The 15,411-nt window shown below is 46.1% G+C and overlaps 1 protein-coding gene across 1 annotated transcript; it reads right to left on the bottom strand.

Annotated features, from left to right (window-relative positions):
- Window positions 1-2,554: 2,554 nt before the first annotated feature.
- On the bottom strand, window positions 2,555-14,223 carry LOC147663318 (serine/threonine-protein kinase PLK1-like). Its single transcript, XM_086950533.1, has 10 exons — window positions 13,777-14,223; window positions 12,389-12,557; window positions 9,853-9,997; window positions 6,790-6,883; window positions 6,057-6,273; window positions 5,381-5,533; window positions 5,002-5,073; window positions 3,828-3,982; window positions 3,277-3,456; window positions 2,555-2,828 (listed from the first exon to the last, which is right to left on the bottom strand). Exons 1-10 carry the CDS (start codon window positions 14,221-14,223, stop codon window positions 2,622-2,624), a joined length of 1,839 nt encoding a protein of 612 aa, XP_086806659.1. The 3' UTR covers window positions 2,555-2,621.
- Window positions 14,224-15,411: the final 1,188 nt, after the last annotated feature.

The raw sequence follows: 15,411 nt of genomic DNA, 5'->3' as shown, positions 1-15,411 counted from the left end.
TATGTTATACTGTGTTCTTTGTTTAACGCTTGTGCTCCTGTGCTCATAAAGAGTTAAGGGGATTATTCTAGAAATAAATACATATATTTTGTAATATATAACTTGTGTGGTGTCCTTTCATTTGGTATTTTAAAGGATTGCATATGGTAAAATAGCTGGCTTCACATGCCCTCTTGAGTTTAACCTAAGACTGCTTTTGTCCATGCTACCATTAGGATAGCTGGTCTATAAGGTTGACTTACAACCAATCACCATATGGGTCGTTTGGACTGGTGCAAGGTGATCACTAGAATAGTGAACACCATATACCAGGCCAACTTCTCACATCCAAGATATGCGGTGTAGTTTGCCAGTACTTTCCAATTCCAGATGAAAGCAAAAACTGGATTAAAGATCCTTTTAATGTAGATAGTGACAATTTAATGGGGCTGACCGCAGCTGAAGAAAACAGTTTGATTGAAATCTCTACAGATCGTGCACTTAAACTTCAATTCAAGGAAAAGTCTGACAAATTTTTGGCTGCATGTACAAACAGATTACCCTGAATTATCACACAAGGCACTTAAGGTTTTACTTCCTTTCCCCACCACATATTTATGTGAGAAGGCTTTCTCAAATCTTATGAATCTTAAAAATAAGTGCATAAATCGCTTGCAAAATGTTGAATCTGACCTAAGGATTCAACTTTCTGAAATAAAACCAAACATTGAAGAGTTAGTCGCCGAGATGCAGCACCATCCTTCCCATTAAAAGGTTTTGATTTTTGCATATTTTTCAATAAAAAAGCTTTAGTAAGGCAAGTATTTGTTTGGCGTGTACTTTGTGTATTTTTTGCGAATTACTGTTTTAATTGTACAAATTGCTTGGAGGTCCCCGGCTTCCAGTAGGGGTCCTCAGGAGTCAAAAGTTTGGGAACCACTGCTCTAGCAGATTCTTTCTATGCTCCCACACCACCAGCTAAACTGGTGTTGCCGGCTAGGGCATCATGCCTGCTCAAGGTTGAAACAGCTTTTGAAGTTGGACAATCCACCACTCTTCTAGCATTCTTTACCCCATCTCATCCCTAAAGGAGGACAGTCATTTGAACAACAAAAGACATGCAATTTTTTACACCAATCGTGCTAAGGGACATCACTTTTTGGGTTCTCTAAGGTCAAGGCTGGTAAGGCAATACAGAAAGACAACAGAGTGGATAGTTCAGTACTAACATCGGCTTCATACTGGCTAAAAAAGGCATGCTACAGAGCTTCTTAGGGCCCATGCGGCAAGAGTCCAGACTGCCGTCAATGCATTGGAAAGCAGAGTGCCTGCACTGAACAGCTCTCAGGCCGTGGGAGTCTACACATTCATGGAGCACTACAGCCTTTATAACCAGGGCTGGAGACCCATTTTAATCATTTGGCCCTGTAGCACTGTTTGGTCTGAGCCATTCCACAAACATACCACCTGGGAAGGAACTGCTTTTGAAGATATTCAGTGAGGAATCCGCAGTTGGTGTATTGATTATAAGGAATTACTTTTTTAAAAAATGGGCCTTTTTGGTTTATATCCTAGCCACATCTCACATCCCTCCCACCTCACTGTCATGTGGCATCACCCATACTCCCAAATGTAAAATTATCTCCTGGTCCTCTGGCTTATGGTCTATTTAAGGCAAGTCTTCGTGTTCCTGGCAGGAGTGTCAGATGTGCAGAGATCAGCAATGTTTACAAGCAGATCTGCATTTTTTTAAAGTGCTCCTTTTGCACAGTCTCTGCCTACAGGAGTGGCCAGCAGAAAAGATGGGCTTCACATTAAAATACAGTAAACTGTACAGCCTGCACTAAAGGGCTACCTAGCCCTTGCCAGAGGAGCTGGGTGGGATTTTACAACCCCAGGAGGCAAAGGTCACACAAGGTGGCTTTACTTGGACACAAGGAAAGGGGTGTTATAGGCATGCCTGCTGAGCAAAGCCTTCCTCGAATCTGGGAACTGGGTTAGAGTCTCGTTAAGGACTCTAAACATCTTGTGATTCTGGGCAAACCACTTAATCTCTGTGCCCAACAAAAATGAATGTCCTTATGGAATGCAACTGGTGCTATGTAAAGCGCCATGATACCCGATTCGAGTCAAGTTTGTGTTATATAAAACTCTGTCAAAATAAAAACATACATTAGTTACCGGTCTCACCAAGAGGTGGGGGTGGGGGGGGCACACACCCATGCATAAAGAAAATAAACTAGTCTGGAACCACAAACGAGGAGAATTACCAACCACACATTCCAACCAACACCTGCTTGGCCCTCCCATAGAGAAGCTGAAGGATACAGAGATACATTTTATTTATAATTAATTTGATATACAAAATTTCACTTAAGCCAGTATTTTCAAAGAAGCACATTTAAAATAACAGATCCAACAGAAAGACCAGGATCTCAACAAAGAGAACATAGAGGACAGGCAGAAACTCTCCAAAACAGCACTGAAAGGTAGAGTTCAATAAGTTCTTGATTAGAGGCTGTATGGAGGTTAGAGTAGGAGGAGCCCAGTATAGTCTGTTCAGGAAAGAAGTGATCTGGGGTTGAGGTTTACCAGTTCATGTTTAAAGTAAGTGCAAACTGCAGTCACAGATGGGAGCATGTCTAGGCAGAAGGCTTGGCACATGCAGATCCAGATCTTCTTTCTTGTACCTTCTTCACCACGGTACATGCGTATCTCAACCGACTCGCCAGCTCCTCGCAGCAACCATGCTTTCCTATTAAGCTTAGCTTGTAGGTACGGAAGTCCTGCTTCGCATCAATAAAGGTAACAGCAGCCATCAGGGGACAGAGTATTATCTTGGCGTGATCCTGCAATCATATAGGAATCAAATTAGCACCCACCACTGCAAAATTTGAAAATGCAATTTTATGCTAATTTCACAGAAATTGCTGTACCCCTGTCCCAGCCAGGAAGGAATCCAAGTGCCTGCTATATTTATCTTACTCCACTCCAAGCGTACAGAAAAGTGCTTTAGAAAAGACCCTTTTAGCAGTAGATAACTACAATCCTTAACACAAAGTCAAATCCCAGGCCCATGTTCGGAGTTGAAATATTGTGGTAGGATGCAACCCAGTAGTTCAGCATCTAAACAAAAAACCCAACAAACTCAAGACTGCAGTGGCAGGTCAAGTTAGTCAAGTACACATGCCCAGGCCCCCTAGCACCAACCCAGCAGTCAATGAGGGAGAACATGAAAGTACAGTTAAGTTGGATAGTCTGTACCCGTGAATTGGTTTTATGTACAGCGAGTCTGACCTTGAAGTTGATTTGCACAGTTCCGTTGCTTAAGTGAAAAAAGATTGCAATTTGGGTGTGGAACAAGTCTCGGAGGTAGGGCACTCGAGCCAGCTCATCGCCCTCACGTGGTGTGATGTTGGCCCCAGCTTTCAACAAATGCTCACTCATGGTGTTACTGAAGTACTCCAGTAGCTCGATCTGGGGAGGGAGGAAAAAAGGTCTGAGATGCAAAGCAAACTTAATCCATGTAAGAGTGCTGAACTCACAACGGAAATACACCAACTGCAATTAGTCAGACACCAGAGGAAGAAGTCTGGCCAGAAAGGTTTCATAGCTATAGTAAAGAGTAGGCTTCGCTGAAATGCTGATCAGTTCAAGCATTTAGCAGACTTCTGAACCTACACTTGTACAAGTACAGGAACATTTTAAAAACAAACAAAACAGGCTCTGGTGCAAACGACAGGTAATCTTTCATGAGCCAATACAACTGCTCTGTGCTTTGAGATTGCAAATGGAGGTGTCAAGTGAAATTTGTGATGAACAGTGCTGAGCAAGTAACCAAGACTCACCTTACGAGTCAGGACTGTGGGGTAGGATCTGACATTCAGGTACGACTCAGCGTTCTTCTGCTCGATATACTGCAGGGTTTCACCATCGTTGTGCCTGATCAAGCAGGTGCGATCCTTGAACAGTACAGCAACACTATCGTCACACAGATAATACCCTGCCAGAGAAAGGGAGGAGTTCAGACAGCTCAATCTTTGACAATTGTAAATCAGTTACCTAGACTTAAAAAATCAAGAAAATAAAAATCAAAATCTGCCAGGAGTTATGACCACACTGAAAGAAGAATATTACTTGTTCTTCTAGACCAGCCTGCAATGATGAACATGCAGACTTGCTGTGAGCCCAGAGTCAATGAAGCCCTATGCAGGTGTTTGCAGTTACATCAGATGAAGTTCAGGGTCTATACTAGGTCAGAGGGCTCTCCACAAATACCACCTTCCTTTCAGCCTAGAAGGAAATGTTATTTTTTGCCGTGGATGCTCAGAATCATGTGAGCATAGTAATTCTGGTTAAATATAACAAGACTGTCCTTTAGCTGATGGGATGGTCTTTACAATGTCCCATGTGTTGACAGTCAGAATATTCTATTGACACAGTGGACACCGGTTCAAGACGCGATCAAGAGAATTAAACTATGTGCCCTTTAAGCTGAAACAAGACAGTACGACTAGATTACAACGATTATGCTGCACTTGTTAAAGTGCTCAACAATAAAGGCCAACTTTTAAGTGCAGATTGCTCAAACTATTTAGTCATCTGAACAGAAGCTATTTATGGGCAATTTGAGAAACTGAAATGGTCAGCCTTCAAATTCTCGTTGACACCCATTACAAGAATTTGGGCACTCTAGTGTCTCACTTTCAAAGTGAGTGACACCACCTTATCCATGTCACTTCCCAGTGCAAAAAAATAATTCAGATCTGGGAAGCACTTGGAAGTAAAACAAAATAAGTACTAAGTTCACTTTAAAAGCCAAGGGTTCCAGGATGTCAATACTTTTATTCAAGGTTTAGGAATATGAAGGAACCCCCATTATGAATTTCCTCCCACTTGGATAGTGCTTACGCAAGACTATGTACACTTTTGCTTGGACAAATCTAGTAGAAACTGTAGTGACATGAAACAGTACATCCTGTACTCTGGTTAGGCATCCCAACAACCATACACAATACATACCGAATCCATCTGTACGTTCATGCCACTTGCTAACCCAGAATATGGGATTGCAGGCCGGATCCTCCGCTTCCTCTGAAAAACAAAGCACATTGATTAACAGGAGAATTGAAGGTTTGGCTACTCTAGTGCAATCTCCAGTCTGATCAAAGAAAGGCACCTAATCAATTTTCCATCGCACCCCAGGGCTTCCAGTTATTAATGCCAGGTCAAAGCAAGATCAGATGACAAACATAGCATAGGTTACACTAGAAACACTGACTGACGGTATTTCTAAAGCGCACTAATGCTGAGGAGTCTTGGCGCTGTATACAATTAGCCTCACCCCCTAAAGATCACAAGTACAACCATACACCTCAGATGTTACACTGCTTCAGCTCACCTTGCCACATAATTAGCCGCTCACTAGGCTTGGTGGCATTGACGCTGGTGAGCTGCTGGAACATTTCCGAAAGGTAGCAGTCCGAGGGCTCTGTAATCACCCCATCGTCCTTTTCGGAAACTGCTTGTTTTTCTACCATGGGACTCTCAGGACCTGATCAAGAAAGGCTTACATAAATCAACTCCTGTTGAATAAAGGTGTAGTACACCCACCAGAAAACAATTTGCTCATCAATTTAAATACCCCCCCCCCCCGAAAACTAAGACTAAAACTATGTAAACCGAGGGAGACTATTTGTTGGTCGCCAAAACATTTTTAATGAGGTCGGAGTCGGACTCAAGTCCATTCCCTCAAAGTCCTAAATATAAACACAAATCTGCACACATGAAAAAACAAACTATTCCAAAGGGTGGACAAAAAGTATGTCTGGAGCGTTGGATAAAAGGCCTTTTAGCAGTCAACTGGAGGCTGAACACAATGGCAAGAATCATTGCACTGAACCAGACAACACAACTGTGGGCCATGCTCACTGGAGGTTTGAAACAGATCTGGTTGAATGTAAATTCCGCCGACCAATCGCTCCCACCAAGATGCCAGCTCAAACTGGGCACTGAGAGGCTGTGGAAAGTGGTGAATGTGTTGAAGTGTAGAGTGCAGCAGGCAGTGTTCTGCTTACCTTTGTTGAGAGCAGCTAAAGGTTTGAGACTCGTCTCAATACTCTTTGGGGCGATTGACAACCGGGGAGGCACAGTCAGACAGGTCGAGGGAAGACGTACTGGGATATATCCAGACATAAAGAAGTCATCCGTCAGCAGCTCATCAATGGTGGGGCGTGTTTTCGGATCAGACTGTAGCATTTTGGATATAAGATTACCAGCTACTATGTTCAGGTGCTGAAAAAAAAGTGAGGTAAATCCATGACACAGGAAGTAAAATATATACTCCCACAAAACAAGCAATTGACTGGAGCCAACCATACAAGAACTTAAAGCCAGATGTCTCAAAGGGCCCTTTGTGTGCAGACCCTCCACCCTCATTGGTATCAGACTAATATTTCACCTTTGTCAAAGGGGTTTTATAACCATGTGCCTCACACCCCTTCCCAATACCCATAGACATTTGAGGGTTATAGATGAACATGAACTGCTAGCAGGTCAGACATCGTTCATTTATGCATAATTGAGCACGCGTTTCGACCCAAAAAGTCACAAGAGAACAGTCTGCATATTTGTTCAGGTAAACACCAACTGAGAAGAGACTGCAGCAGTGATCCTTCTGTCATGCACTTTACCCATACAATAGATCAGTCAGCAAGTTACTCAGGTTAAGACACAAACTCCACCAAGGGCCATAAAACAGTAAAAATCTGCATAAGACCTAGCAGCATGAACGCCTGCGTACAACCTCACCGTTGGTATATTGTACTCATGCCTTTCGATGAGCATAAAGGTTTCCTCGATGCAGGATGTTTCAAAGGGTGGGTTTCCAACGAGGAGTGTGTACCTGGAGGACACAGAGCAGAACAAAGGACTGCAGTCATTACCAAAGTCAAATAGTCGGAGACCATACTGCCCACAGACGGTGGGACGACTGAGCTTAAATCGCAGCCAGCGTGCCATTGCGTCGAGCGATTGCTGTATCTGGTCAGTGGGCCGATTAACATTCCCACTCTAGTCTCGCCTGATCTACTCTAGGACATAAAATTGTGGCGTGTGTGGGAAGCGCACTGTATTTTAACAGTAATGATACTGCAACCTTTGAACATTCAGACCTGCCACTAAAAACGATTTCATAGTACACAAGCCTTATAAAAAAAACTCAGTGCAATCCTTTTTTTTGTTAGGGAGGGGGGGGGGGGGGGATTACCCACAGCAATGCCTAGCAACCAATATTAACATGCAAGTCAATCAACTATTACAGTTTTAAGCACCAAAAGGGCTACTGGGGCAAAAATTGAATTTATTCTGGAGAAAAAAAAATTTAAGAGTCCTTGTGTTCTGGAGAAACAGGATTATGATCAAGGTCTTAGATGATTTTGCCTCTAAACCGCATCCAATGAAAGTATTTTATTTATTTATTTATGAGATTTTTATTGCGCAAACAAATACCCGAAGGTGTCTCGGCGCATGTTGGGCTAGCGGGGAACCGGGACAGCAATTCACTGGTTAAACAGCCATGTCTTTAAGAGCTCACGAAAGCTCATCAAGTTGGGGGCGTTTTTGATAGTAAGTGGTAGAAGATTCCAGAGTTTTGGCGTAGCAACCAGAAAGCGTCTGTCTCCCCAAGTTGCTGTTCTTGTGCGGGGTACTGGTAGGAGGCAGGTGTTGGCAGATCTCAGTAGCCTTTTAGGGGTGTATAACTGAAATGCCTCAGTCAGAAACTTGGGTCCGGCGCCATGCACTGCCTTATAGGCAATGCAGAGGGCCTTGAATTTAATTCGGCTCTCTACTCTGAGCCAAAGAAGCTGGCGAATGGCGAGAGTAGTAGGCTGGCGGCAGGGAATGTCTAAAAGAATTCTAGCAGCCGTGTTCTGTATAGACTGTAGCTTAGACAGAACAAATTTCTGAGAGTTGAGAAATAGGGCATTTGCGTAGTCAATTTTGGAGAACACCAGGGTGGTAACTAGGGTCTTCCCAGCTGAGATAGGGAGGTAAGGCAGCAGTTTCTTAATTTTCTTTAGGGTAAAGAAGGCAGATGACACAACCTTGTTAACGTGAAGGTTGAATGTCAGCTTGCAGTCAAAAATAACTCCCAAGTTTCTTGCCTTTTCCACTGGGACCGGTGGAGAGCCCAGCTGGTCGGGCCACCAGATGGAGGACCATTGAGGGGAGAGATTGCCAAAGGTCATAACCTCGGTTTTGTCCGAGTTAAGCCTCAGACAGTTGGAGGACATCCAAATACCGACATCAAGCATGGCCTCCTGGAATTTGGCTGCCACCACTGGGCCGTCCTTATGGATCGCCAGCACCAGTTGGGTGTCGTCTGCATAGGATGTCAATCGCACCCCATGGGCCTTTATTACCCTCTCTAAGTCTGCTACGTAGATGTTAAATAACGTGGGACTTAGCGAGGAGCCCTGTGGAACTCCATAAGGTAGTTCAGAGACGGGAGAGTAGAAATTACCCAACTTGACTGTGTGGGTACGGTCGGCCAGAAAAGATGAAATGAGATCTCTGGCCGTGCCGTTTATCCCCAGAGCTGTGACATGGTCGACCAAAATAGCATGGTCGACCGTGTCAAATGCTGCGGACAGGTCCAGAAGAATCAGGATGGCCACACCACCCTGGTCCATAATGGCTCTGATCTCATCTGAGGCTTTTATTAGAGCGGTCTCGGTGCCATGCCCTTTCCTGAAGCCAAACTGCGTTTCGTCTAAAAGTTGGTGAGTGTCGACTAACTCTGAGAGTTGTTTATTCATCAGTGCTTCGCATATTTTGGCAGGAAAGGGGAGACACGCAATGGGTCTGTAACTGGCCAGCGCAGTGGGATCCAGGGAGGGCTTTTTCAAAAGAGGCTTAATCACTGCCTTCTTCCACAGGGCCGGGTAGTGGCCAGTTAGAAATGCAGTGTTGCACATTTCCATAAGTGGGCGAGAAATCACCTCACTTAAATTGGCCATCACTGAAGGAGGGCAGGGGTCCAAGGGGGAACCAGACTTGGTGATGGAAAGGAGTCTGCTGATTTGGTTTTGTGTGGTGGAGGCGAACAAAGAGAAGGGATCATGGTCCGTGACGGGCACTTCCTTACTGCTAACAGTAGATCTTGTCCCTACATCCCCATCGAGGGATGTGTAGATATCTGCCACTTTGGTGATGAAAAAGGTGGACAGCGCGTTACAGAAAGGTTGGGAAGGTTCAGCTCCAGGACCAGAGGAAGGAGTGGACAGGGAGGTGACCACTGAGAGCAGTTCTCTGGCAGAGTTCCTGGCATTATCTACTTGGGTCGAGAAAAAGGTCATTTTTCGTGCAGTGATAGCCTTTTTACAAATTGTCAAAGCATCTTTGTAGGATTGCTTAGCTATGGGGCAGTAGGATTTCCTCCAGCGCCTTTCTAGATTCCTACAATGTTGTCGGTGAAGCCTGAGCTCTTCTGTGTACCACAAAGCCGACGGGGATCTTCTGTTAGGTCGAATAGACTTCTCCGGGGCTACCTGATCGGCAGCGTTCCTAATCCAATCTTGGAAATTGTAGGCTGAGGGGACAGGGTTGGGTCCTCTTATAGGAGAGGATAGTGTCAAGATATCGACCATCTGAGGGATATCAGCATTCTTCCAAGCACGGATTCCTACCCTACGGGGTGGCCTGGGAGGGGGGAGATTAACCGGTTTTGTATATATATACCGAAGATAATGGCCCTGTGATCAGTCCATGTATTAGATAATGTAATAGCCTGCTGCCGTGTTAGGTCACTTATGGCTACAATCCACCTTTAAAAAAGCACAATACAGACTGCCTCTTCAAAGCTGTACTTACAAAATGCAGCCAAGAGACCAGATGTCCACCTCGAAACTGTGACCCTTTCCGCCAAAGACTTCAGGAGCGATGTAATTTGGAGTTCCACACACCGTGTTCTGGAGGTCACCGTCAAACTTTATTTTTGTCGCCAAACCAAAGTCACCTAATTAAAGCAAGCACATTTCAGATGCCAGTCAGAAGGAACACAATTTGAGCAATCCTAGCGATAAAAAAAAAAATCATACACCACCCAAACCACCGGGGCAAAATGCCAACATGGCAGTCAATGACTATTCATATTAAGAGCATTATATCAATAGTTGACCTAAGAACTCGTCCACTGGATTAAAGTACAATCTTGGCAAATGCATATTAATGGAAGTCAATGTACCACACGGCTACCAGACCACTCATGCAATCTTAGCTGCTACTTTTTGTACAAGTTGTTAAGTTTGATTGTCTAGACTTCGGACCATGCCCTAGAGCACATTGGGTATCCACCACGCAGACAAATTAACTAGTGTCTCAAATAGGCTTTTTATCCAGCATCAGAAGACGCAAAGAGACCGACAGATACCTGCTCATGAGGAAAGACCTGCTTTCTGTCGGATGTCAACTGGGGAAAAACGTTTTCCTAAACTATGGAAAGATTTTAAGTTCCAATCCTTTAAAACATCTTTTAGTAAAAGTTGTTGTATGCTTGTATTTCCACAAAAATATTCACAATAGAAAGTCAGTAACCAGTTCGACAAAAGTATAGGAAACATGAACAAACAGCATTGACAAAGGCAATGGGTATGACATTGGTGGTCAGCCTTTTGGGTTTTTTCAATGCCGGTTTTATTTTTACATGGTAGTTGTAAAACTGGACTAGCCGAAGAAACCCTATAAAATATACAAGGGCTTGCCAACTGTGGGGGAACTATTGTTTACTGCTACCTCCAGCCACATTATGTGGATCTCCTGAAAGGTGGAAAAAATGTAATTGCTAGAATTCAAACCCTACTACGGTACGAGCTCATTGGAGCTTGTATGAGACCGCTGCCATAATAGGTCACCGCACTACATGGCACCAAAGGGGTAGGTGGGTTTTGTTACAGAACAAGCAAATTTATGAAGCAACCTGCACCATGGTAAAGCATCTATATTAAATATGACACCTCTGATAATATCCATAAATGGGTAAGTTTCAACCTTCGGGGTTGCAGAATTACAAAGTAAAAATATTTAGTGCGTTAAGAAGTCTTCACAGCATAGCCCCATCTTCTCACATACGCAGTTACATGAAGCAGCTTTAGACAGTCAATAGGTGTATTACGGTAAAACTAACAATGTATAGTAGCACCTAACAGTTACTCACCTGTAACAATAGTGGATGCTTAAACTCCTATATTTATATGCTTTGATTATTCCACAGTCTAGTGTAGGTTTGATGATTTGGAGTCACTTCACCTTTGACATCTACCCCCAGACAAACAGTGACAAAAGGTTAGTGCTGGCAATTTCAGAGGTGCTAATTGCAGCTAATTTGTTTTCACTCAAGCTATCAGCACGCCAGCTCTGGCCCCACGTGGGATACATTAACCACGTGGATGCTAATGACAAGGGTAACTTGTCATGCACTGCCCATTCATTTCAATGGAAATCTCACTACATGAGAAGTCTTCCCCTTAGCATCCAAGTGGTTAAGGCCCACCCCCAAGGTTGTCTCTACCCACAATTGCATCTGTCTAGGAGAGAGGTCTTCAAATGGGTTGTTTTTCCACCTACCGCTTGTGTGTCCTACGGGTAATACAAGAAATGGTCCATAAACATTCCACCAAAACCATAGTTCATTCACAAAACGGTGCAATTAGTCATTGGTACAAGCTGACTGGAAGAGATGAGGAACCCATCTGCAACAGATACCCTCCGATAAAACCAACCCCAATTAGCACTCCAAGCGGCTTAGAATTCAAAGCCATATGGATAACCATCCTAAAATAACCACTGGCAGCAGATACTCTAAATCAAGGTGGCACTTGTGGCCTTAATAGTCTTTATCCCCTAATCATGGCTGCCATCTTTTATCTGGAAAAACAGCAACACACCAGCATTTCTGGAAGCAACCATAGAAGGGAGAGTCCATCACCCATTGGAAGGCTGGTCCTTTTAAAAATCTCTAAGGGCTACAACCATTAACCCATTGAACATCACCTTCTGCGTAAACTCACTTTATTGAATAGTGATCAGATGACATCACCGAAAGGAAGGATGCGACCTGCTGATTTATTCTTCGCAGCAGCCTTAAATAAAACTCTTTAGGTTGTTTTGCACCCCTTCCTCTTTACTCAGAGGCAGATTTCACACATGTATGCCTTCTTCGATTGATTTATATGGTTATTCTTCAAAGATGTGCTCTCAATTAAATCTGCTTGCCACCATTATTGGAACAAACAAGCCTTTAATAGTCTTAATGATCTTGGACTATTCTGCCTCTGGCCTTCTAGACCTCAACCAGTATAGTTTTACAATTCTCAGTACACTTAGATTGCTTCACTGAACAAAGCTTTACCTATTTTCACCTCCATGTTGTCATTGAGGAAGATGTTCCCAAGCTTGAGATCACGATGGATGACCCGCTTCCGGTGTAAATACTGGCACCCCGTGATGATCTGTCGCATGAAGTATTGGGCCTCTGCTTGAGTCACCGCTTTCCTCCTCTGGTGCAACTCCAGTAGAGACTGCAAGGATAATCAGAGCATGAGAAATGGCATCTCAGATAAGAACCATTCTTGCTTCAAACTCAAGTGAAGATTTCACTCTGTTCGGTTCATCCACACAAATATAATGTTGTAATGAGCCGCCCACGCAGCAGGGGCAGTCACATGTCTCCATGTTAAGTGCCTACAGACCATGCACCATTTAAGACCTGGTATTAACCCCACCCTCATTAAAGGGGTTCCAGGCTAGCATGTATTACTAATACCACAAACTGCCGTCTTCATTCTCCACAAAGTAGAGACTATGGGATCCCACGGTCAACACAATAGTAGTGTTCCAATGTTAAACCATTACACACTCAGAACGGAATCAGTGGTGATCGGGTGTGTACATGGGTCACGTGTCACTAATGTAAGGAAGTGTCATGTAAACTGTCCATACAGGCGTTGTCCATCGCCAGAAGGCATAACTAGATAATTAAAGACGTAGGTAGAAGTGGATACTATAAGCATTTCACAGATACAAACTCCCATCATTACTCACAGCACCGCATATATTTCCCCGGTGCCAATCAAGGGTGTTAATTTAATAGATATGTTTGTGTCGTGTATGGCTGAGGTGGGCCCACTCGAACGCTGCGGCAGTGGAACGCCAGTTTAAGTGGCAGTGTTGAAAGTTATAGAAAGGGTCGACAAAGCTTAAAAAAAACGCTGCAGATAATGCAGAATCATGTGACTGTATTTAGGTTTTTGGAGGTCTTAATTAAAAGAGAATGTTGCAGCCATTGTCAACTATAAAGGAACCCACCATTGCACAAGCACGGGCACTTTCAGAGCGATAAAGACGTTGTTGAATCTGCAAATTATGGATTAGATGGTGAATTGTGGCAAACCCATAAATATGAAGAAACAATAGCATTTCAGAGGAGGCTTCAGGGCTAGAACAAGGGGGTGGCATTTCTACAGCTCGACACCCAGGACATGCTCGGGTCAAGGGCTACATGTGTCCATATTCATTATGTCCACCGGACAAGTAGGACATATCCTGTTAGTTTACAACACAATGTGGATCTGAGGGAGTACTGCATGCAAGGGAAGGCTTGTATCCATGTATTGATCAGACCCACGGGTTATTAATGTAGTAATCTGTGAGCTGATCTCGCATTACCAACATGCCTATAGGCCTCCCACTAATGTTACCACCCCCAGCAGCCCTGCGGCCTGGAGTGTCCCCGCTCACCCTGCGCCGGCACAGCTCCAGCAGCACGTAGACGAAGCCCTGGTCCTCGAAGGAGCCGACGAAGCGCACCACGTGCGGGTGCTCCAGGCTGCGGTGGATGGCGATCTCCGAGCTCATCTTCAGCTCCAGCTCCGGCTCCCGCAGCCGGCTCTTGGGCACGATCTTGCAGGCCAGCAGCTCCTGCGTCTCCATGTCCGAGACCTCGAAGCACTTGCCGAAGCCGCCCCTGCCCAGGAAGCTGCCGCGCTTGTAGCGCCGTCCGGTGCGGGGGTCCGCCAGGATCTCGGGGATCTCCTCGGGCACGGCGGCGGGGGGCTGCTCCTCCTCGGGCTCCCTCACCTCGGCGGGGGGCTGCTGCTCCCCGGGCACCCGGGCGGGGCGCCGCGCCGCCTGGGGCTGCCTCAACCCGGGGACAGGGGTATCTACCCTCCTGCGTTTGACGGGCATGGCGGGGCGGGGGAATGGAGGACCGCAAGGGCCCGGGAGGGCGGTTCCGTTGAGTTAGGGGCGTACAGGGTTCGGGAAATCCTCCGGCTGGCTCTGTCCGCCTCGGCTGCTCGCTGTCCGCCTCTGCTCTCTCGCTGTCCGCTGCTCCCTGTCCGCCTCGGCTCTCTCCCTGTCCGCTGCTCCCTGTCCGCCTCGGCTCTCTCCCTGTCCGCCTCGGCTCTCTCCCTGTCCGCCTCTGCTGCTCGCTGCTCCCTGTCCGCCTCTGCTCTCTCCCTGTCCGCCTCGGCTCTCTCCCTGTCCGCCTCTGCTGCTCGCTGCTCCCTGTCCGCCTCTGCTGCTCCCTGTCCGCCTCTGCTGCTCCCTGTCCGCCTCTGCTGCTCGCTGTCCGCCTCTGCTGCTCGCTGTCCGCTTCTAACTCCGTTTCGCTTTCGAACCCACCCGCCGCTTCTTTAGGACTCGCTTGCGCACAGCTGATTGGTCCTTAAGTCGCTGACCCCGCCTCTTCCGGACCGCACAACAGGTGTAATTTCAATCTTCCCATCTGGCTGGACTCCCCCTCGTTTGTGCGCATGCGTATCAGTAAACGCATGCGCAGAACGTTCCTTTTCTAAATACAGGTATTTTTGATCTCCCCCCCCCTGTTCTGCCGTTTTAGTGCGCATACGTGTCATTTCACGCATGCGCACTGAGTCCTCTGAAGTTGAAACTTCCGCGGCAGGTTCCAGGCACTGCCAGTGATTGTGGCTGTTACCAGCCGGTGACCAGCACCGGACTTTCATCCCCTGAGGAGCCCAGCGAGAGGACAGAAGAGGCAGGTTCAGGCACTGCCAGTGATTGTGGCTGTTACCAGCCGGTGACCAGCACCGGACTTCCACCCCATGAGGAGCCCAGCGAGAGGACAGGAGAGGCGGGTTCAGGCACTGCCAGTGATTGTGACCAGCACCGGACTTCCATCCCTGAGGAGCCCAGCGAGAGGACAGGAGAGGCGGGTTCAGGCACTGCCAGTGATTGTGACCAGCACCGGACTTCCATCCCTGAGGAGCCCAGCGAGAGGACAGGAGAGGCGGGTTCCAGGTACTGCCAGTGATTGTGGCTGTTACCAGCCTGTGGCCAGCACCGGACTTCCATCCCTTGAGGAGCCCAGCAAGAGGACAGGAGATGCGGGTTCAGGCACTGCCAGTGATTGTG

The sequence above is a fragment of the Lissotriton vulgaris genome, unplaced genomic scaffold (genome assembly GCF_964263255.1).
Source record: "Lissotriton vulgaris unplaced genomic scaffold, aLisVul1.2 SCAFFOLD_399, whole genome shotgun sequence".
Classification (NCBI taxonomy): Eukaryota; Metazoa; Chordata; class Amphibia; order Caudata; family Salamandridae; genus Lissotriton; species Lissotriton vulgaris.
The sequence above is the reverse complement of the archived record's forward strand: the minus strand, read 5'-3'. Positions and strand labels throughout refer to the sequence as shown.

Excerpts from the sequence above, each read along its gene's own strand:
- LOC147663318 (XM_086950533.1), bottom strand. The coding sequence starts at position 14,223 with ATGCCCGTCAAACGCAGGAGGGTAGATACCCCTGTCCCCGGGTTGAGG. Across the intron at positions 6,884-9,852 it reads TGGTCTCTTGGCTGCATTTT|GTACACACTCCTCGTTGGAA; the intron begins GTAAGTACAGCT and ends TGTGTCCTCCAG. Across the intron at positions 5,074-5,380 it reads GCGGCTAATTATGTGGCAAG|AGGAAGCGGAGGATCCGGCC; the intron begins GTGAGCTGAAGC and ends TTTGTTTTTCAG.